The 19,509-nt window shown below is 55.1% G+C and overlaps 9 protein-coding genes across 9 annotated transcripts; 6 read left to right on the top strand and 3 right to left on the bottom strand.

Moving 5' to 3' along the window:
- Positions 1-114: 114 nt before the first annotated feature.
- On the bottom strand, positions 115-1,638 carry M409DRAFT_66297 (uncharacterized protein; the record flags this gene model as incomplete). Its single annotated transcript, XM_033816876.1, has 1 exon — positions 115-1,638. One exon carries the CDS (start codon positions 1,636-1,638, stop codon positions 115-117), a length of 1,524 nt encoding a protein of 507 aa, XP_033668188.1.
- Positions 1,639-2,018: 380 nt separating this feature from the next.
- Positions 2,019-3,371, top strand: M409DRAFT_66296 (uncharacterized protein; the record flags this gene model as incomplete). Its single annotated transcript, XM_033816875.1, has 1 exon — positions 2,019-3,371. One exon carries the CDS (start codon positions 2,019-2,021, stop codon positions 3,369-3,371), a length of 1,353 nt encoding a protein of 450 aa, XP_033668187.1.
- A 199-nt stretch (positions 3,372-3,570) lies between these two features.
- On the top strand, positions 3,571-5,734 carry M409DRAFT_22724 (uncharacterized protein; the record flags this gene model as incomplete). Its single annotated transcript, XM_033806468.1, has 5 exons — positions 3,571-3,680; positions 3,732-4,306; positions 4,823-5,099; positions 5,149-5,182; positions 5,246-5,734. The coding sequence occupies 5 exons, from the start codon at positions 3,571-3,573 to the stop codon at positions 5,732-5,734; spliced, it is 1,485 nt and encodes a 494-aa protein (XP_033668186.1).
- Positions 5,735-6,216: 482 nt separating this feature from the next.
- M409DRAFT_54467 (uncharacterized protein) lies at positions 6,217-7,344 on the top strand (the record flags this gene model as incomplete). The annotated part of the gene is made up of 4 exons (XM_033812716.1): positions 6,217-6,536; positions 6,596-6,916; positions 6,973-7,060; positions 7,114-7,344. 4 exons carry the CDS (start codon positions 6,217-6,219, stop codon positions 7,342-7,344), a joined length of 960 nt encoding a protein of 319 aa, XP_033668185.1.
- Positions 7,345-9,388: 2,044 nt separating this feature from the next.
- Positions 9,389-10,629, top strand: M409DRAFT_54466 (uncharacterized protein; the record flags this gene model as incomplete). The annotated part of the gene is made up of 2 exons (XM_033812715.1): positions 9,389-9,855; positions 9,906-10,629. The coding sequence occupies 2 exons, from the start codon at positions 9,389-9,391 to the stop codon at positions 10,627-10,629; spliced, it is 1,191 nt and encodes a 396-aa protein (XP_033668184.1).
- A 198-nt stretch (positions 10,630-10,827) lies between these two features.
- M409DRAFT_66294 (uncharacterized protein) lies at positions 10,828-11,707 on the bottom strand (the record flags this gene model as incomplete). The annotated part of the gene is made up of 2 exons (XM_033816874.1): positions 10,828-11,538; positions 11,612-11,707. 2 exons carry the CDS (start codon positions 11,705-11,707, stop codon positions 10,828-10,830), a joined length of 807 nt encoding a protein of 268 aa, XP_033668183.1.
- Positions 11,708-12,167: 460 nt separating this feature from the next.
- M409DRAFT_22720 (glycoside hydrolase family 78 protein) lies at positions 12,168-14,378 on the top strand (the record flags this gene model as incomplete). The annotated part of the gene is made up of 2 exons (XM_033806467.1): positions 12,168-12,744; positions 12,802-14,378. 2 exons carry the CDS (start codon positions 12,168-12,170, stop codon positions 14,376-14,378), a joined length of 2,154 nt encoding a protein of 717 aa, XP_033668182.1.
- A 212-nt stretch (positions 14,379-14,590) lies between these two features.
- M409DRAFT_66293 (uncharacterized protein) lies at positions 14,591-16,963 on the bottom strand (the record flags this gene model as incomplete). Its single annotated transcript, XM_033816873.1, has 2 exons — positions 14,591-15,048; positions 15,085-16,963. 2 exons carry the CDS (start codon positions 16,961-16,963, stop codon positions 14,591-14,593), a joined length of 2,337 nt encoding a protein of 778 aa, XP_033668181.1.
- A 580-nt stretch (positions 16,964-17,543) lies between these two features.
- M409DRAFT_66303 (uncharacterized protein) lies at positions 17,544-19,481 on the top strand (the record flags this gene model as incomplete). Its single annotated transcript, XM_033816878.1, has 1 exon — positions 17,544-19,481. One exon carries the CDS (start codon positions 17,544-17,546, stop codon positions 19,479-19,481), a length of 1,938 nt encoding a protein of 645 aa, XP_033668180.1.
- Between the last annotated feature and the right edge of the window lie 28 nt (positions 19,482-19,509).

Raw genomic sequence — 19,509 nt, 5'->3', positions numbered from 1 at the left:
GTACAGATTGGGTATCTGGTCCAAGATCTCAATCAAAGCAAGCCATCCCACCAACGCCACGCTGATAACGCTACAGTCGAAACAATCGATACCTACAGTTACAAACCCTCCTCTTCAATCCGTCTCGACCGAGAGTTGCACACTTACATCCCAATTGACACCGCCTAGCCGCTGTCTGATCAGACTCGCGACCTTCTGTCGAACCCTTGTAATGTCGTCCGTATTCATGCCATAGCCTCCCCTGCTGCTGCGATAGCGAAGCTTGAGATTCGCCATGCATAATCCATAATGGACTTGCCAGAAACGTGCCTCGTCTACGTTGGTGACGGACGAGTCAGCGTTGGCGATTTCGTCGATGATGCGGTGGATGGCTCCTTTTTCTGCAGGTCGGTAGCTCATTAGAAGCATTGACGCCAGAGAGGTCGCGAGTCGTACACCGAAGGCAATCATGAGCGAGGCAATGATGAAGGAGAGCCCCTTGTCAAACCAGCCGTACGAGTCGTTCGTCATAAAAGGCAGAAGTAGCATCAGCACTGAACACGACAGCGTGAGGAAGTGTGAGGGGTTGCCCAGGATCCTGCCCCAACCTGCAAGTAATTCGAATCTCATCGCCTTGCCGATACGGGCGTGGTTTTTGAGCAGGACGGCGGAGACGATGGTGCTGACAATGGAGAGCAAGCTGGCTGTATCCACGTGTGCTGCACCAACGCGCTCATGATCGTGTGGAGAATGGGCAACGTGGGTACCAACATTCTCCAGTGAGTGCTGGATGCCGTGGCTGATCACGTCCAAGCCCATGAACGCAATGAAGACAGCCATGCCAAACCCAGCGAGGACATCAGCTCGTTCCAGGCCAAATGGATGTTTGATCGAGCTCCTCTTCCAGACCTCGAAGTTGCCCATAACGTCCACAACCACGCAGACCGTAGCACCGGCCGCATCGAACAAGAGCAATCGACTAAGTGCCGTCATGGCCAGACTTCCCGCTCCACTGAATTGCACATAGCCCGCAATAAGGAAATGACAAGCACACCAGCTCAGTCTCATCGTCTGGTGTCTCGTCATGCTCCACCAAGCCTCTTTCCTCGTTGGCATAGGCAGACTCGCAGGCACACTCAAAGGTGTCCTCTGACTCGGCGCAGGAGACTTGAATATAGAATCCATATGACTCGCATGAATAGACGAATGCCTATACTTGTGGCCCCTCCTCTTCCCCAACAACTCGCTCTTCTGCCCAGCCTGCGAAGGAGGCGCATATTGAACAGGCGTGAAATTGAAAGGATTCGTAACGACACCAGCGCCGGCGTTGGCGTCGATACTTCCAAATTCGCCATCTGTGCTCGCGGTCTGAGGGGTGATCGGACTGTAGAGGCTCCCTTGAGGACTCAACCCTCCGTTCGTGGTGCTGAATGTCGCGCTCGTGGGGGAGAGCATCGAGGCGGCGGAATCGATCCTACCGATGCTGCCATTGCGTTCGCGTTCGGGGGAGTCGTTGATGCCGGTGTGGATGTCGTAGTCGTGTTCCGTCTGGATACTGGGTCCTAGGCCTAGGCCGACTGGTTGAGGCGATGGTGGGTTGTCTGATGGAGGGGTAGGCGTTCGCGGTGGTTGTGGGATGGGAAGGCTGGATGCTGACATTGTGGTCGCAGGATGTAGACGAGGAAAAGAATGACGGAACAGTTAGTAGGCAAGCATTGAATGAGGTTCCCCAAAACGATTCGGCACTTGGAGTGGGCGTGGTCAGGGTCGAAAGTACCGCGTTAGGTCAGGGGCATTGTTCACATGAAAGCCGATGCAGTACGGTGGACGAGATGCCCATAAAGCTTAAAACCAACACCAGCTCGAGAAGCTATTGACCTGCTCTCTCCTTTCTACCAACACGAATCACAGATACATTCGCCCGGAAACCGTGTGGATGAGAATTGGAACCAGTGCGACTACCAAATCTATGCAGCACCCGACTTTTTCATCTCGTTAAAGCAAGCGCATCTGGTCCATGGGCTTGCTGATAATAGGCGATGGAGAATGGAACCGCCTCACCTGGCGGCAATGGCGACCGCCGTAAGACTGTATCAGGACCTCTTCCTGATCTCGAAAACGATGCCAACGATGGACACATCAAATTCTCCTCCGAAACTATGAGATTGCCATGGAACTCTCCCTCCACCCCGACATCTCCACATGGGCTTGCAAGCTCGACTTCCCAGGCAAAGAGCACTGGACACAAGAGGAGCTTCAGCGGAGGTATTCTGGCGAAATTGAACTTTCTTGGAAGGCCTCCTTCAAGAGGGGAGCAAGATGCGCCGCAGAGCCCGAAGAGTCCAAAGTCTACGAAGAGTAGGAAGAGCATAGACGATGATAATGAGACTGCGATATCTCCCGTCTCACCCACGAAGGGAGAGAGCGCCATGGCAGCAGCAATGAAGCAGAGCAAGACGCGGAAACGTAAAGGCTCGCTTCGGAAGACCGCTCTTCTTGGTGGACGACGGTTGGTGACAGAGGGTAGAGAGCGGAAGAATACCATCTTGCAGCGCAGTCCGACCTCCAAACAGCCAAAGCAGTCTCTTGAACAGCAAGGTCCCGCTATTGTCTCTGCAAAGCTCTACGGCGTGGGTTACGACACTTCCTGTCCACCCGGCAATGAGAGCAACACGAGCCTGAGGGAAAGGTTTAGCTACGAGAACGTGGATGCAAATGCGAGTAGCGACAGTGGTTGGAGTCAATCTGCTGCAGCAACGTCTGCTCGGCTGTCTCTTCTCACAGATCACTCAGGCCCTGCTACAGATAGAAAAGCGTCTACCGAACTCGCCAGCCCTCTCGATCTCAAGAGTCCCGTCAGCCAGGCGAGCTACGCCAGCACAACAGACGACGACGATGTCCTCACCTTCGACCGCCCAGCCAACAGCTTTGTCAGTCAGCCAAGAGAACCGCCGACACTCAAGAAGCCCCTGTCTTCCACCGCAACCAGCTACTTTCCCTCCATGACCTCCGTCTCAGTAGAATCTGTCACTCGTCGCCTAAGCTCAAAGCAGCGCTCATCACCTCTTTCACACAACATCACAACACTGTCCAGCTATCCAGAGTCCGAACCACACGATTACACCGAGACCGAGTACTGGGGCTGGATCATTCTTTTCGTGACCTGGCTGACGTTCACGGTCGGCATGGGCAGCTGTCTGGAGATCTGGAGCTGGGCTTGGGATGTTGGCGAGACGCCGTATGCGCCGCCTGAGCTGGAGGACGATCCAACCCTGCCGATTGTGGGATACTACCCGGCTTTGATTGTTTTGACGGGTGTAGTTGCTTGGGCCTGGATTCTGGTTGCTTGGTTGGGGATGAAGTACTTTAGGCATGCGAAGATTGAAGCGTGAGGGGGAGCAAGGCATGAACCCACTCACTTCATGAACGTACCGAATTCACATGGAAGCTGAGCCTAGTCACATGCTGCCCTGTATAAGTCGTGTGCTTCAACTGGCCTTTTGCACTTCAAACACTCTACATCCACCTAGAGTCTGCGCCAGGTGTTCACGCCACGATCAGACAGCCTCAACAACAGGCCCATTCAACGACATGTCCTCCTCAAGTGCAACTATGGAAGATACCAGTGACGCGTCAAAACGCAAGTCCGGGATGACCGACCTGGAATCGGAGAGTGATGACAGACCGAGAAAGAAGATGATGTTGGTGCTCATCTGCACTGAAGAATGGCCGTCAGCTTACTGAGTTCACAGGCTTGACTTTGAGAGGCCACTCAAAATCGTGGTCAGAGACCCCTCTAATGGAGGTGACCAACTTTTCCTGGTTCCAGCAAACATTGCCTTGGCTCGATCAGCCTTCATACGCCAGGAGCGCTGCCAGGGGTCTACAACGGTGTTCATTAAGAGTGAAATTCCTCACCTCGTTAAAGCATATCTTCACCTCATTTGCACCGACCAGGTCGTCTTGCATTCGGACGAACAGGATGTAGGTTACTGGGAGCGATGTCAGATAACCATCAGACTTTATCTGCTGGCGCAAACACTGGGCGATTCTATATCTACCAACCTGATCATCGACCGTCTAGCGGAGTTGCTGGACTCCGAGGGCCTGCTTCTACAGCTCGTCCCCTTCATCTATGAGCGCACCAAGGCTGGCTCATCTCTTCGCCGAATTCTTGTGGACTATGTGGTGGAGACGATGGCCGCTGACCGCTTCGTACCGAAACTAAGCACCGAATGGCCTCCAGAATTTCTGTTCGATGTAGCCGTCGAGATGGCAAAACGGCGAGATGTCCAAGGGCTACGTGTGGAGAAGATCAAGGATGGAGGTACGAGCAGATATCATACACACCTTGAACGTTGATATGGAGGATCGTCGTCTTGGAAGCAAAACGAAAACGCCTCTTGGGAAGGTGGCACAAAAAGACCTGGCTGCAAACGGAGGAATAAGACATCGATAACGACCGACAAAATACACAGTTGGACGCGATCCAGGTCCGCTCTCGCCGCCGCGAGCAGAAAAAGCATCTCACTTTAGGCTCCATAGGCACGGAACAGTTTCACTTCGACTCTCGACGGAATTGGCGCGATTCTTGTGACAGCTCTCAATGAGGAAAATTGGCACATGCCACTTCTTACTCACTTCAATCACCGAAGACATAAATATTTCTTTCCACTGTATGTTCAACCTCTCACCTACATCAACCTTCGACAAAAAACCACCACCCACCACCATCCACACGATTCGATTACACGCCACACAGGCCCATCCCCACGCGATGCCATTGGCTGCAAATATCGAGTCGGCGAGCGAGTACGTCTATTCCTCTGACGACGACGAGAAGCCGTCGAAGAAGAGAGGGAAGCGGAAGCAAGCCGAAAAGCCAGCAGGCAGCAAGAAAGCGCGAAAACTAGCCAATACGTCAACAGGACACAAGAAGGACAAGCCGCGAGAGGAAGCCAAGCCAGATCGCGAGCAGAAGACATCGCAAGAGGAAGCCAAAGAGGCAACAGCGGACGGACAAAAGACACCGGGGAGAAAGCCAAGGAGTCGGTTGAGAGCGAGCAGACGACACCGCGAGAGGAAGTCAAAGAGCCAGCAGAGCACGAGAAGACGGAAATGTAAGTGACGTTGAGGCGATCCGACGATATGATACTGACCAGCCGCAAGGGAGACTCACGCAGAGAAGCTGATCGAGATCCGCGTGAGGGCCGGATAGACAGACGTCTAGACTTCTTCTTGGCCACCGGTCGCTCAACTCAAGAAGAGATCCAAGAAGTTCCAAGATCCGCCGGGCCACGTAGTCACGATCGAAGACACGGCCCCTGTCATACTTTGGAGCTATCTTCGTCTCGTAATCAAGGGCGGAATTCTCCTTGATGAGAATGAAGTGTCCCTCAACGACGAGGAGCGGTGGACACGCCTGGTCAAGCTGTACATTTTTGCGTACAAGATGGCAGACTCTGTGTCCGTCAACGCCATCATCGACAAGATCATCGAGATGCTGGAACGAGGCCTCCCCTCTTTTGGAGCCACCAGACTGGCCCACGAGAACGAAGCCAACGCCGCAAATCTGTGCAAGCTCTTTGTGTCTTATTTCGCGACCGGAGTCGATCCTGCTGCCTTTAAGAAGATGAGGGAGTCGTTTCGCAAGGCCGACTTGGTGGATTTTCTTTTCGACGTGGCGGCCGCACTCAAGGAGGGAAGGAAGCATTGGCTTGCTCACGGCGCAGCCGACTATCACCAACAGTTCTGATATGCAGAAGGCTGGGCAGTGCCGTTCCAAGACTGCAGAATGTCGTGGTCCGGCATCTAGCATGCGAACACAATCGGGTGATACACGAGTCACTACCGCGATAGGATGAGTGCAGTGCATGGATGGCGATAGGGAAACGAGCGGTCGCCAATGCGATGGAACTCGACAGTGGCTGATGACTGAGTAGCGAGGAGGTACATGGCACTTGGAGAGATCTGGTTCTCTCAGCACATCATGTAGCCTCTAAAACACTTCACTACAGCAGTACTAATCAATTCTTTTGTCAGAAAATCCAACGTCGGTTAAAGTACTCTTTGTCGTTCCTGCCCGGATAGGCAATTCACTTGACTAAACTCGCGCTAGTCTCACTAGCGTGCTTGTGCCACGCGCTCGGGACCCTGGACGATCGACCTACCTCACGCTCACCCACTCGGTACCGAAGGGCCAACACCACCCAAACCGCAACCACTCGGACCTCGAGCATGGCTGCGAAGGATGGAGAGACCGTCGCTCCTCGCGGCGACATCAAAGCCGCGTACAGCGAGCTGCTGAGGAGTCAGCGAAATGACGGCAAGAGCAATGCGACACCCTCGACTTTGCCCACATCGAATTCTGTGGGATTTCTGAATGCTATCAAGTCGCCTACCTACCCTCCACCCACACCTGCTTTCGGCCAGGCGTCTTTTGGTAAACTGGAGGATCTGAGTGAGAACAGGGAAGAGAGACCAACACCCGCGAGGAACTCGAGTTTCGCCAAGACGTCCGCCAGTGAGGGAGAACACCCGCCAGTCAAGCGTATGAAGTCAGTGGCCGTCTGATTCAAGCCTCACATAAGAGCTATGTCGCTAACATGACCCATAGGCTCGACTTCACCGACATACTCCGCATCGATGTCGGCCCGCAGCGGCATGGGTTCTACGTCCCTAGGAAACTCGCCACCTCACGATCACCACTGTTAGCGACCAACTTCAAGGAGGGCCAGCCCATCCTACTTCCGGGCGAGGAGGCGCAGGTCTTCTCAATATGGCTTCAAGTCATCCTCCAGGGGCAGGTGGTGATCGACGATGAGGAGAATGCGATGGATAAGGCGCAGATGTGGAGTCTTCTGGTGCAGACGTATGTACTTGCGGCGAAGCTTGGAGATGCGCAGTCGATGAACGTCACGATGGATGAGATTGTGAGGTATGTTGTCGAGTCACTTAAGAATGCAATTGGACACAAGTTGACCACCGCCGCAGACGTCTTCGCTACCGTCCCTTCAGCGGTGAGGAGCCCATAGCTCAGGCCGTCAAGTACACCTTCGAACACACCCCTCCCGATTCAAAGGTACGTCTCAATCCACATAATCACAACAAACAAGCACTAACATCCCCTCCCAGCTCCGCCGCGTCTTCATCGACTTCGCCGTCTACCGCGCCTCCGACCGCAACCTCTTCTCCGAAGCAGGATCGAACGACTTCCTCTCCGAAGTCGTCAAGGAGTACATGAACTGGCGCGACATGCAACCGCAGGTACCGACGGCTTTTGGTGGTGGGCGGAGAGGCAAGTTCGGGGAGGATGCACGGCAGTATCATGTTAAGGATTCTCCTGGTGTTGCTGTGAAGAGATAGATTGACGACTTGGGTACTCGTGCGATGGAGAGGAGATGGCGCGGGATACGTGGAGGCGTATTCACTGTACAGCGGGTGCGGTACTCATATTGCTAGCTGTGTACTGTACAAGTAATGGTCAGAGAAGGTGGACGGTCTTCAGGAGTGGCCTTGATTCGCAGTAGACCGATACCATCAAGCTGGGTTCATAACATCCTGACGCACCTCGACGCTCGATAGGATGTAGTCGACAGATCACAGGCCGACGTGCAAGAAATCAAGCGTGCGTTGCTTTGAATCCTCACTACTCCCACTCGATCCCATTCGCGCTCCTCCTCAGTCCTCACTTCTACCCAAGTGGCCTTTCAACAATCCCCGCTCTATCATAGCTGCACCAAGGCAACGTGTCGTCGTCTATCACAACTCCCTCCCCTCCACCAAACCTTAAGCACTCGACCCACCACGCAGGCAACACCGCACCCATCGCTCACTACGCCCTCGCTAAAACCAAAACACGCAGTGTGTGACTCAAACGGACGATCCTCAATTCAAGGCATCGTCAGAGTGCAAGGACAACTGTCCTGAACGTCTTAAAGTCAATCTTCTAGGCAACCTGAATACCTACCTCACAAACCTTTGCGAAGGACACGTTGCGAGAAGGGTAGGAAATTTGTACGCTATTGAGTTGAGTTGAGGGATTGGGGATGTGGTGGCGTAGGCAGCGATTTTTGTCGTTCTTGTTGTCTAGAAGTAGAAATTAGATTTGTGGATATGGGGTGGTGAGGTGGTTGGTTGGCTGGTTGTTCGGGTCTTGAGGGGTTTGATTGAAGAGTGGAAATGGCGCGGGTGATGGCTTTGGCTGTGTTGGGTTTTGTCTTGTGCCGATTTGGTGTTGTTGTGGGACGGTTGCCAGTTGGGGTCTGCTTTTTGGGCGATTATACATGGTGTCCAGCGGATTTTTGGTAGCAGACAGCAGTATGTCGTGAGGGTAAGTAGGACCTACGTACATGCAGTAGACAGAAATACCACTCACGACAGACCTTCGTTTCCGACAAGCAAGAGCAGCAACTCAAGTCAGCACCTAGCGAAAAGTCTCGGATCCCCGATGCAGTCATCATGCAGTGGTAGTTCTGGTGCTATCATTTCGTTGGGTTCCATTGTCCTTTTTCACGTTCCTTCGTGAATGCGTCTATCGCTGAATCATCCTCGAAGGAGTTGGCATTGTGGCATACTACGTTTGAGCCGTTTGTTGTTTTGCAGGTTGCCGAGTGGGCTGGAGGAAGATGGGCTTAGGAGAGACGTGGTTGTCGTTGGTAAGCCCTAGTACGGCTTCTCGGATCGCTGGACAGGCATTGAATGTTGTGACTGTGTCTTTCGGTCACCGACCATGGGGGTAGACCGCTGGATTGATGTCGGTCTGTGGGTGGTATGGCATTCGTACTATCGGAAAGGCTCCGTCGGAAGAGCAAAGATGCGTCAAAGAGGAATGGCCACTTTGTAGACCAACCACAATAGAGCCCATCTTGCTGACCACCGAAAAGACCTACTTATTAGTTGCTTTTGCAGCTGTCGATCAAGAGATGTCGACGGGCTACTGCTAGCATTCGCATATGCCGGCAACTCGTGGCGTTGATTGAACGCAATGGTCGGATTGGGATCGTGCCGCGTGTGCCCATGCAGGCCTTGTTAGTGATCAAATTGAGCGCTCATCAAAGGGAGCCTGCAAGGCATCACTTCGAGCTGGCTGAAACACGAGAATAATGCGCGAGCCAGGAGCAAGCAGCCTGTCAGGAGGTCGTGCATTATTGGCAGGCCAGGGAGGTCGTCAGCGCGCGGGTGGCTATTAATGAAATTCAGGGTCTGGGGCAGAAAGGCGTGGAATGTGCAACGAAGGGTGGCCGCGCTAAAAGGGGTTCGCGTGCGGTTGGACCCGAGCTAAGCGAGAGCTTATTGATTGCCAGCTGTTCAAAAGGGCAGGCACCCGCCCAGCAGAAGAAGCGAGCTGTCCTCTCTCCGCAACCCCTCTCCAGCCAAAGTAGATTCCTCTTCTACTGACAAGCCCGCAATGGAGACCACCACCGCTACATCCACCATCCACATCGACTCCCTGTCTGCCGACAATCATTTCCTCAAAATGGAAGACCTACACAACTCACCGCCCGCGACCTCGCCGTCGCCCTCGTTCGACACATCAGCAGCCACTGGCTCGCAACAATCACCGCCACCTGTCATCGTCCACTCCAAGCAGGCCAAGAAGCGGAAGTCATGGGGCCAGGAACTCCCTGAGCCCAAGACTGCACTCCCACCACGGAAGCGTGCGAAGACCGACGACGAGAAGGAGCAGCGTCGCATCGAGCGCATTAAGCGTAATCGAGCGGCAGCGCACAACTCGCGCGAACGCAAGCGGCAAGAGGCAGAGACTCTTGCTGTGCAACTCGCACGGGCGAACGCAGAGCTCGAGGCCTACCGACGGCTTCACGGCCCTCTGCCTTCAAGCGTCGTCCTTCCCGAAGTCCACCTCAGCACAGACAGGTATGAGATATCATAATCATAAATTAAATCACCACTGACGATTTCGACAGCAGCGACCCTGCATCAACACCCGCTCCATCACTCGTGGAGTCACACGGCTCTGTCAAGGACGCACCCAGCCCAGCCTCACCGGCTGAGAGCATCTTCCACAACGCCAAGACCCCCTTGATAAAGCAAGAACCCCTCGACTACAACTTCCCCACCACTCTCCCACCAGCCTTCGACAACCTCGACTCGAAGCCGTCTACTCTCTCGCCGCTGGACCTGACACAACATTCTGCAGCAATGTTGTGCGACCTGCCGTGTCGGTCCAGCAGCCTGAGCAGCAGCACGACTTCAGCTTCATGGTGGACGAATCTCTTCCTTTCTCTGATGACTATGCAACTCCAGACATGCTACAAAACCCTCCTGGTGGCGATCTGGATGCTTTCGCCTTCACGGATGGCGCGTATGATGCAAGCTTCAATGGCTCGCTCTTCTCGTTTGACCAACTCATCGACGACTCTGCAACCTTTGCGGTCGACGCGCAGGCGTCTGGCGCGGCATAATGCTGCGACGGGCCTGAGCGTCCCGCAACAAGGCGGCGCTCCTGCGCTTCAGCGGCAGTCGATCGAACGGGTTAGGAAAGCGAGGGACGAGTTGGCGTCGAGGCAAGCACAGGCTCACCAGACTCAATTGGCGTTATTGGAGCGGATTGGAAGGGAAGATTATCAACCACCGATGAGTGATGAGGGTCACGAAAGCAATGGCGTTGGGCGTGGGGAATCGACTTGAGAAGATTTGGGCTTGGGTACTGTAGCCTTGTATCAAAAGTGCTCTAATCAACACGGGTTGTCGTGTTTGATCTTGAATATCTTTTCCTCTTTCCATTCACATCGCATCTCGTCGTGCTCGTCTCTATATAGTGCATGTCCAGAAGAATACTGTACAGGTCGAACTCATGACATACATCCCTACGTCTACATTACAGCGTCACTGTATCTTCGCATCCTTCTTCGCGGGCCTCTCCCCAAGAATCGTCGTCCCAACCCTCACCTCATCACTCCCCTGCGCAATCGCCGCCTCAAAATCCGAACTCATCCCCATACTCAACTCCAACTCCTCCCTCTCCACGCCCAACTCCCCCGCGACCCGATCCCTCGTCTCCCTAAGCGTCACAAAATCCTCATTCAACGCATCCGGCGAACTCGACTCTCTACTCCTTGCAATCGCCCCAATCGTCATCAACCCCCCAAGCCGCAACGTCGGACACTTCTCGCGGATATGTCTACACAACGCCGTGGTCTCGTGCGGCTCCACGCCGGATTTCGACTCTTCGCCTGAGGTGTTGACCTGCACCAAGACCCTCAACCTCTTCTGCTCCTCCGCAACTTCATCCCCGCTCTTCTCCACCAGCGCCTTCCGTCCTTTCTCCAACGCGTCCGCTTTCTTCGCGGTGTCTACGCTGCTGACGCTGAAGAGATTCGGCACGGACTCCGCGAGCGGTTTGCATTTGTTCGTTTGCAGGCCGCCGATCATGTGCCAGCGGATGGAGTGCGGGAGGAGGGCGGCTTTGGTCGTGAGTTCGTCTGTGTAGTTTTCGCCGAAGTCGTGGTGCGGTTGTTGGGTTGAAGGGGATTGTGGTTGGTGGAGGGCGAGGATGTCGCGGGCGGGTTTGAGTTTCGAGACGGCTATGAGGCGGACCTACGAATTTCTACTGTGTCAACAATGTCTACTTTCCGTATGTGTGTTCGTGGAGAGTATGACTTGGCTATACCTTTCTCCCACTTCCTCCTCGCACGGCATCCACCCTCTGCGTCACACGCTGCAAGTTCTCGACGAGCTGCTTCGCCCGCGCTGGGTCGATGCGCATACTACCCTCCTCGCTTCCTCCTGCGTCTTCTTCCCCTGACATCTGAAAATGCCGCCTTTGGTGCCTTGCGCAAGTGCCGTGAATTGATGCAACGATGGAGTGAGGTCCGGGATCGGTGCAATTCTACAGCGAGGACGAAGCTTCTTCCCCGCAGACTTTGCTGGGTTCTCCACGTTTTGGACCTCACTTGTCTCCCTGCCGAGATGTGGCCATGCCTTCCTACATCATAGTCAGAGGATGTTCCGGTGGGCGATCTTGTTTTGGAGGCGCGGAGGGGACCTGCGTCTTACCGATGGGCAGGAGGAGGTTCTTGGGGTGTTCTGGGCGCTCGCTCAGTCTGGTGCACGATGTACCGAAGGGAGGTGGTGGTAGGTTCTGTGGACGGTTTCTTATATTCTCTTGTAATCTCTTGTTTCCTTGATCCTACTTCTTGTTCGGAGCGCAGGCAAAAGGGATCAACATGCGGCTTTCCACAGGTCTGAGCTTGCTGCTCTCAGCAACTCTGACCAGTGCAGCGAAATACTCCGAATACATCCTCGCCCCCCACTCCAGAACTCTCCACCCAGCTTCCGTCTACCAGGTCAATGGCACTGTTGACGGGGCAGAGACTTTGACTGGCGACGACGAAGGCAGTGCCACGTTCTCAGGCCCTTCAGCCGTTACCTACGACTTTGGCAAGAACATCGCAGGACGAGTCACGCTCAACATCGGCTCCGTCGACGAAGATCAATTCATCGGCCTCACCTTCTCCGAGAGTTCGTTATGGATCTCTGGAGTAGGGAGTGATGGGACTGCTGATGCTGGCCCCGACGAGATCTTGTGGTTTCATCCGACTGCGGCAGGGGACGTGAGTGTTGCTCCCGAGCATGAACGCGGCGGGTTTAGGTATCTGAGTTTGATACACAACTCGACCGGGAGCGTGGAGGTGAGGAGGGTGGATGTTTACTTCACAGCGATGCCGCATTGGGAGGATGATCAGTTGGGGGCGTATACGGGGTGGTTTCATTGCGATGATGAGTTGATCAATCGGGTGTGGTGTAAGTGGTGCACGTGCGAAGTTGCTGGGGAAGTTGATGGTAGCTAATGATATCCAGATGCCGGCGCATATACCAACCAACTCTGCACCATCGACCCACACTATGGCAACTCCCTCGTGCACCTCAACGAAGTCAACTCATCCATGCTAGGCGACGAAACACCCCCGCAAACCTGGTACAATAACTACACTATTACTAATGGTAGCAGCGCGCTCGTCGACGGCGCCAAACGAGACCGCCTCGTCTGGGCCGGTGACATGGCCATCGCGGTCCCTGGTGTTGTCGTTTCAACCAACGACCTCATCACCGTCGCCAACTCCCTCGACTCCCTCTTCGCGGTCCAAAACAAAACCTCCGGCCAACTCCCCTGGGCCGGCCGTCCCTTCCCCTTGATCCCCTCTGCGACATATCACATGTACACGCTCATTGGTGTGGCGGATTACTACCTCTATTCCGACTCACTAGAGTACTTGCAAGGCAAATGGGAAGCGTGGAAGCAAGCGCTAGAGCTATCGATCTCGCAAATCGATGCCAGCGGCATGATGAACGTTACAGCTCCGAATGATTGGCTGCGAAGTGGCATGGGCGGACACAACATCGAAGCCAACTCCATCCTCTACTACACCATCTACCAAGGCATCACGCTCGGCCAGGCCGTCGGCGAAGACCAAACAACCCTCGACACCTGGCAGTCCAAAGCGGAAGGGATCAAAACTGCCGCCAACGCCCTCCTCTGGAACGGCACAACAAACCTCTACCACGACAACGAAACCACCACCCTCTCCCCCCAAGACGGCAACACCTGGGCCATCCTCTCCAACCTCAGCACCCCCTCGCGAAGCCCGCTCATCTCCACCGCCCTGCGCACCCGCTGGGGCCCCCACGGCGCGCCCGCCCCTGAAGCGCAAAACGCCATCTCGCCCTTCATCTCCGGCTTCGAACTCCAAGCCCACATCCTCGCCTCCCACCCCGCCTCCGCCCTCGCCCTCATCCGCCTGCAATGGGGCGCCTTCATGCTCGACGACCCGCGCATGACAAACTCCACCTTCATCGAAGGCTACGCCTTCGACGGCACCCTGCACTACGCGCCCTACACCAACGACGCCCGCGTCAGCCACGCGCACGGCTGGGCGACCGGTCCTTCATCGACTCTTTCCTTCTACATCGGCGGCATCCGCCTCCTCGCCGCGGGAGGAAGGGAGTGGGAGATCCATCCTCGCCCGGGGGATCTCAAATTTATCGATGTGGGGTATGAGACGAGTTTGGGGGTTTTTGAGGCCGTCGTGAACGCTACGGGGGATGGGACGGTGACCGGGTTGAGGTTCAGCACGCCGCCGGGCACGAGGGGGAATGTGGTGGTTGAGGGGGGTGGGAGGGGATACTTGAGGAGTGGGAATGGGTCGCGGGTGGAGGTGGTTGAGGGGATGGCGAGGGGGGTGTTTGGGGGGACTACTTGGGAGTTTGTTGCGGAGGGGGGGAATGGGACGAGTGGTGGTGGGTGGAATGGGACGGGAAGTGGGACGGGGAGTGCGCCGCCGGAGCAGCAGACGGGTGGGGCGGGGGCGGCGGTGAGAGGTGTGGGTGTGTCGATGTTGGGGGCGCTTTTGGTTGGGGTGGTGGTTTGTTTGATGTAAAGTTCGACAGGGGAGGATGTAAGAAGTACAAAAACAGGGACTTGACTTCGGTTGTCGACAGCTGTACAGACATACGTCTACCAAGATACTATACCTCCGCACAATCCTACGCACCACCCCTCACTCATCTACAGTAAGTACCCGAAACCCTCCCAAACACCTCGCTCAAAAAAAAAAAGAAGACCCCTCACTCCCCTTGCACACCCTCCCTATCAACTCGAAATCGCATCCGCCAAAGCCTTCGCCAAACGTTTATACTCAACCAACAACTCCTCCACCTCGCCCACCCTCAACTCATTCGCACTCTTCGCATCCAAAAACCTCCTCTTCGGCCCCTTCAACTTCCTCAGCCCCGCCAGCGCCTCCCTCGCATTCAAATCGTCGTCTTCCGCGCCGGCTGTCCCGGATACGGATACGGTACTCTCCCGACTTCGTGTCTTCTCCAACGCGGCGTCGAATTCTGCTTCGCTGCTGCCGGGTTTGAGGGTCGTGGCGGGGGATTCGACGATGTCGCTTAGTCGGGCTGCTGCTGCTGCGTTGTTCGTGGGTGTGGGTTTCTCTGCTGGGGGTGATGGGGTGGGCATGGTGCCCGCCCGGCCGAAGCGAGGGAAGTTGGGCATGCCGAAGCGGTTGAGGGGGTTGATGGATGCGAAGAGGTTGCCTTGGGAGGCTGCTGGGGACTGGTCGGGTCTCTGATCTTTCTGACCGTTCGTAGGGTTTGCTGAGCCTGGCTTGTTGTTGTCGAATGTCACGCGTCTGCCGTTGCCACTGCCACCCGATCGGGCACTGTCGACGCTGCGGTCTCGAAGCTGCTTTCTGCCGCCGAGCAGTTCGAGCATCTTGTTGTCGGTTGTTGATGCCTTGTTCCCGGCGTTGAGAGGATCGTCAATTCCCGGACTGCTGCGTCCACTGACTGACACCGAATCGTCATCTTCGCCAGTTGATGGTGGGCTGACTAGCTTTCGTGCGTCTTCCAGTGTTTTGGGAAGAGCTGAATCGTTGGTGGCCACCTGTTCCTTGAACCGACCAAACAGGAATTGAAGACTGTTGTCGAGAGTGCCATTGACAGAATCGTAGAATTTGTCGGCTGCATTCAGAAAGTTGTCTCTTCCAGCCTCAATGCGATCAACCTGAGCCTGCATCAAGCCAGAAATTCGGCGCTGATGCATGCCTGGCCGAGAGGTTGGGTTGGGGCTACTAGGCGAGGGAAGTGCTGCTTTGGCTGTGCTGTTCGGTGTACTTTGGTCGCTCGAGTTCGCTGTCATCGGTGAGATTGTTGGAGTCAAGGTGCGTGCTATCGCTGGTCTTGGAGATGGGGGCGGCTTATCTCCTTCGCTTGGGGTGACTGGCCGGCTCTGCATCTTCGCTGGTCCTTGTGGTAGCTCGTCTGCTCGGAGTGATGACAAGTCCACTGTCTCGAGGAAGGATATTGCCGCTTCGAGATTGACCAGGCAATAAGCAGCCTCTCCATCGACTTTGCTGGATGTTCGGAAGCGCTGGATGAAGTTGAGATTGCTGACAACATTGATGCCTTCTTGCGGACATGTGATCAACGTGTAGATGAGTGTTGGCAAGATCTCATCGGCTGATGAGGACGATGGAAAGAGCTGTGAGAGCGTTTCGACAATGCTCTTATGCGCGGCCGTGAGATGCTGCAACTTGCCCAGAGGATAATGGTCGTCGTCCATGTGTATCAAAGCCTCTCTGGCAGCTGCCAACGACTGATTGATCTCATCTTCCCTCTCTTCCGCCGTCTTCCTCACATCGGCTTTTGCGGGATCCTGATCCATGTGCAGCTCTTTCAACCCGATGCCCACAAGCGATAGAGCTGCCGTTCTCGAGCGTAACTTCTCATCTCTTGCGTCGTCGTCCGCGCTTCTGTGTTTCCATATCTTGTCATAAACCTTCTCACAAACGCCCCGCTCGACAGCCTCTTCCAGCGCAACTCGCTTGTGCTCTAACAACTTGCGTGCTTTCTTCCTATCGGCCACCTCGGACGCTGTGAGCATCTCACCACCGATAGATCCTGCGAGGTCATCGGACGAGCCCTTCTTTGCACCAGACCCTGCTCTTGACCTGCCCAACTGTTTGCGTGAATTGGAGCTCGCTGAAGACGCCGGGGGAGTATCTCGACCTATTCGAGAGGACAGACTTGCAATATGGGTTGCAACATGCTGTGATGCCCTCTCGTAGAAGTCTTGAAAGAGTTCCGAGAGCTGTTCTGCACTGAGTGGGGTTGGGTGCACTTTTGCAGACAGACTCTCGAGAAACCGCTCACACATGCTCTTGATCTCGATAGGCAACTCGTCGAACGTGCTGGGGACATTCAATTCCGGGCCTGTATTCTCCCCATCGCCCTCGATATGCTCATCCTCCTCGTTGTTCTCAAAGACATCGGCCATGGGTTTCTTGCCCCCAAGCTCCGGCGAGGTAGCTATGTGTCGTGCTTCTGGAATGGAGGGGATGCCAGCCTCTTGCAGGGTGCTCGCTCTCTTCCTAGGAGAGGACATGGGCGAAGGGGTGTTGTCCATTCTTGTGAACGACCGGGAGACATGCAGCGTGCGAGGCCTGTTATCTGCACCCATTGCGGCGGGCTGCTGGCGGGTCTGGGACATCACTGTGGTGACGACAAGAGAAACGGTCGAGGGAGGTGACAGTACCAAGGCTCGCAGGAAATGAGGACGGTGAAGGGGCACGAGGGAGGGTAAGCAGTTACGTGGATATACCAGTCCTGAAGAGCCTATCCCGGTGATCCGGCGTGAGCGAGGGCTGGCAGCTTGCAATCGTGGTGGGCACAGTCAGGTGTTGGCCGCCGGGGAAAGGATTGTTGGTCACCGCATCAGATGGGGAGGTGTTGTCAAGCACGCCAATTCTCGTGACTTGGGTAGATCATTGTCACTGTCGTTGCTACACCCATTACTACTGCTGGCGCGTGCCTGAAGCTCTGCTGGGGAGGTCCAGGCCGATCCACACTCGCCGAAGCTCGCATGACGTGGGCGAAGAGTGGGATGTCCTGCGATGCCTCATGTCAACACGCATGTGATTCTTTGACCCTCTCTAGCCCGTCCTAGTGACTGACCGCTGCTGCCTCCTCCGCCGTTCCATCACATGCGATGCTCAACTCACTCCCGCATCGCTCGCCCGAGAGCCAGCATCACCGCCGCCATGCTCAACGGTAGCCTGCTGCTGTGGTCGCTGTTGTTTGTCGCCGGCTTGGGCGCCACAGCAAGGACGCGCGACCAGCGGAGGGCCTTCACCAGCCCGCAGATTGTTCTTCCGCCTGGAGTGTCGGATGGAATAGACAGTGGTTCGCTGCCACAGTCGTTAGGGGAGCGCAAGTTCACACTGAGGCACATCTACCACCATGGCACCCACGACTATCCCAACCTCCACCGATACATCGACATCGCCACTGACAACCAGCTTCAAGTCTCCTACGATGATGGCGAAACGTTTGAAGAAGCTCCGGTAGAGCTCCATGCTCGCGCTCAGACTCTGAACATCCAGCGTCTGGCTAAACGAAAGCCGTCCGATATCGATGCACTCCTCGACCACGCATACCACCATGGTGAGGCGATCGACCTGCCGTCAACAGCTTGGACGGAAGACAAGATTGCAGGGCCGAACATCACAGACAAGAGCACGATCCTGACGTTTGCCAAAATGGCCGCAAATGCATACGTCCTGACGCCTGCAGATGGCGAGTGGCAACCGGTCAAAGGTGGATTCAACTATACCGATGACTTTGGCTGGCAGACGGATGGTCTGAGAGGACACATCTTCGCTGATGAGACGAACGGCACGATTGTCATTGGCCTGAAAGGCACATCTCCTGCAGTCTTTGATGGTGCAGATACGACGGGCAATGACAAGTTGAACGATAACCTGTTTGGGTCATGCTGCTGTGCTCAAGGTGGACAGATTACTTGGAAGCAGGTCTGTGATTGCAAGACAGGTACATATTCTTGCAACTCCACATGCTTGACCAAGTCTTTACGTGAGAAGGGCCACTACTACTGGGCGGTTCGCGATCTCTATCATAACGTGACGGAGCGGTACCCGAATTCAGACGTCTGGCTCTCAGGCCATTCGCTTGGTGGAGTGGTTAGCTCTCTGCTGGGCTTGACGTACGGTCTACCAACCCTCACTTTCGAAGCCTTCCCAGATGCCATGGCTGCCAATAGATTGGGGCTTCCAGTGCCACCAGGATACCAAATCGGATCGCATCACACCCGAGCCAGGACTGGCATCCACCACTTTGGTCATACTGCTGACCCAATCTACATGGGGACGTGCAATGCGGGGACTTCATTCTGCTCGATCGCTGGATATGCTTTCGAAGGTGTGTGCCATACTGGTGAGACATGCATCTATGACACTGTCGGTGATCTGGGCTGGCGAGTGGGTATTGGCACTCACAAGATCGTCAACGTGATCAACGACGTGCTCAAAAAGTACGATACTGTACCGGGCTGCGACCAAGATGTGGAGTGCGTGGATTGTTACAACTGGAAATTCTATGAGAGCAACGGCACGGAGACAACCACGAGCAGCACGAGCAGCTCCACAACCTCTCGAACACGCACCGAGACTTGCAAAACGCCAGGTTGGTGGGGATGCTTGGACGAGACCACTCCTTCGAGACCAACGTCTACTACAAGCACAACTACGACGACGACCACCTCGACATGCAAGACGCCTGGCTGGTTTGGGTGCAAGGACGAGACGACAACAACATCAAGCTCTGTGACAAGCCGAAGTGCCACACCTGGGCCAACGATTACAACCACTTCATCGACTTCGACCAGTACGTGCAAAACGCCAGGCTGGTTTGGATGCTACGATTCGACCACAAGTACCACGTCTGCCACCCCTAAACCCACTTCCTCAATCGTATCCGCTACATCCACCGCAACAGACGACTGCACATCTAGGGAATGGTTCGGACTGATATGCGTGGATCCGTCGCCTACGATTACTTCCGCCACACCTTCACCAACAAATCTGCCAACCACACGCAGGAAGAAGTGTGTTAAGAGGCATTGGTATGGCGGTTGCAAGCAGTGGAATTGGGAGGATGCCGAACCGAAGTTGGATCTGTAAATGTGTACATGACCTGTGAGAAACGGCG

Source organism: Zasmidium cellare (assembly GCF_010093935.1).
Source record: "Zasmidium cellare ATCC 36951 unplaced genomic scaffold M409scaffold_16, whole genome shotgun sequence".
NCBI classification, from domain to species: Eukaryota; Fungi; Ascomycota; class Dothideomycetes; order Mycosphaerellales; family Mycosphaerellaceae; genus Zasmidium; species Zasmidium cellare.
This window is presented reverse-complemented; position numbering and strand designations above follow the sequence as displayed.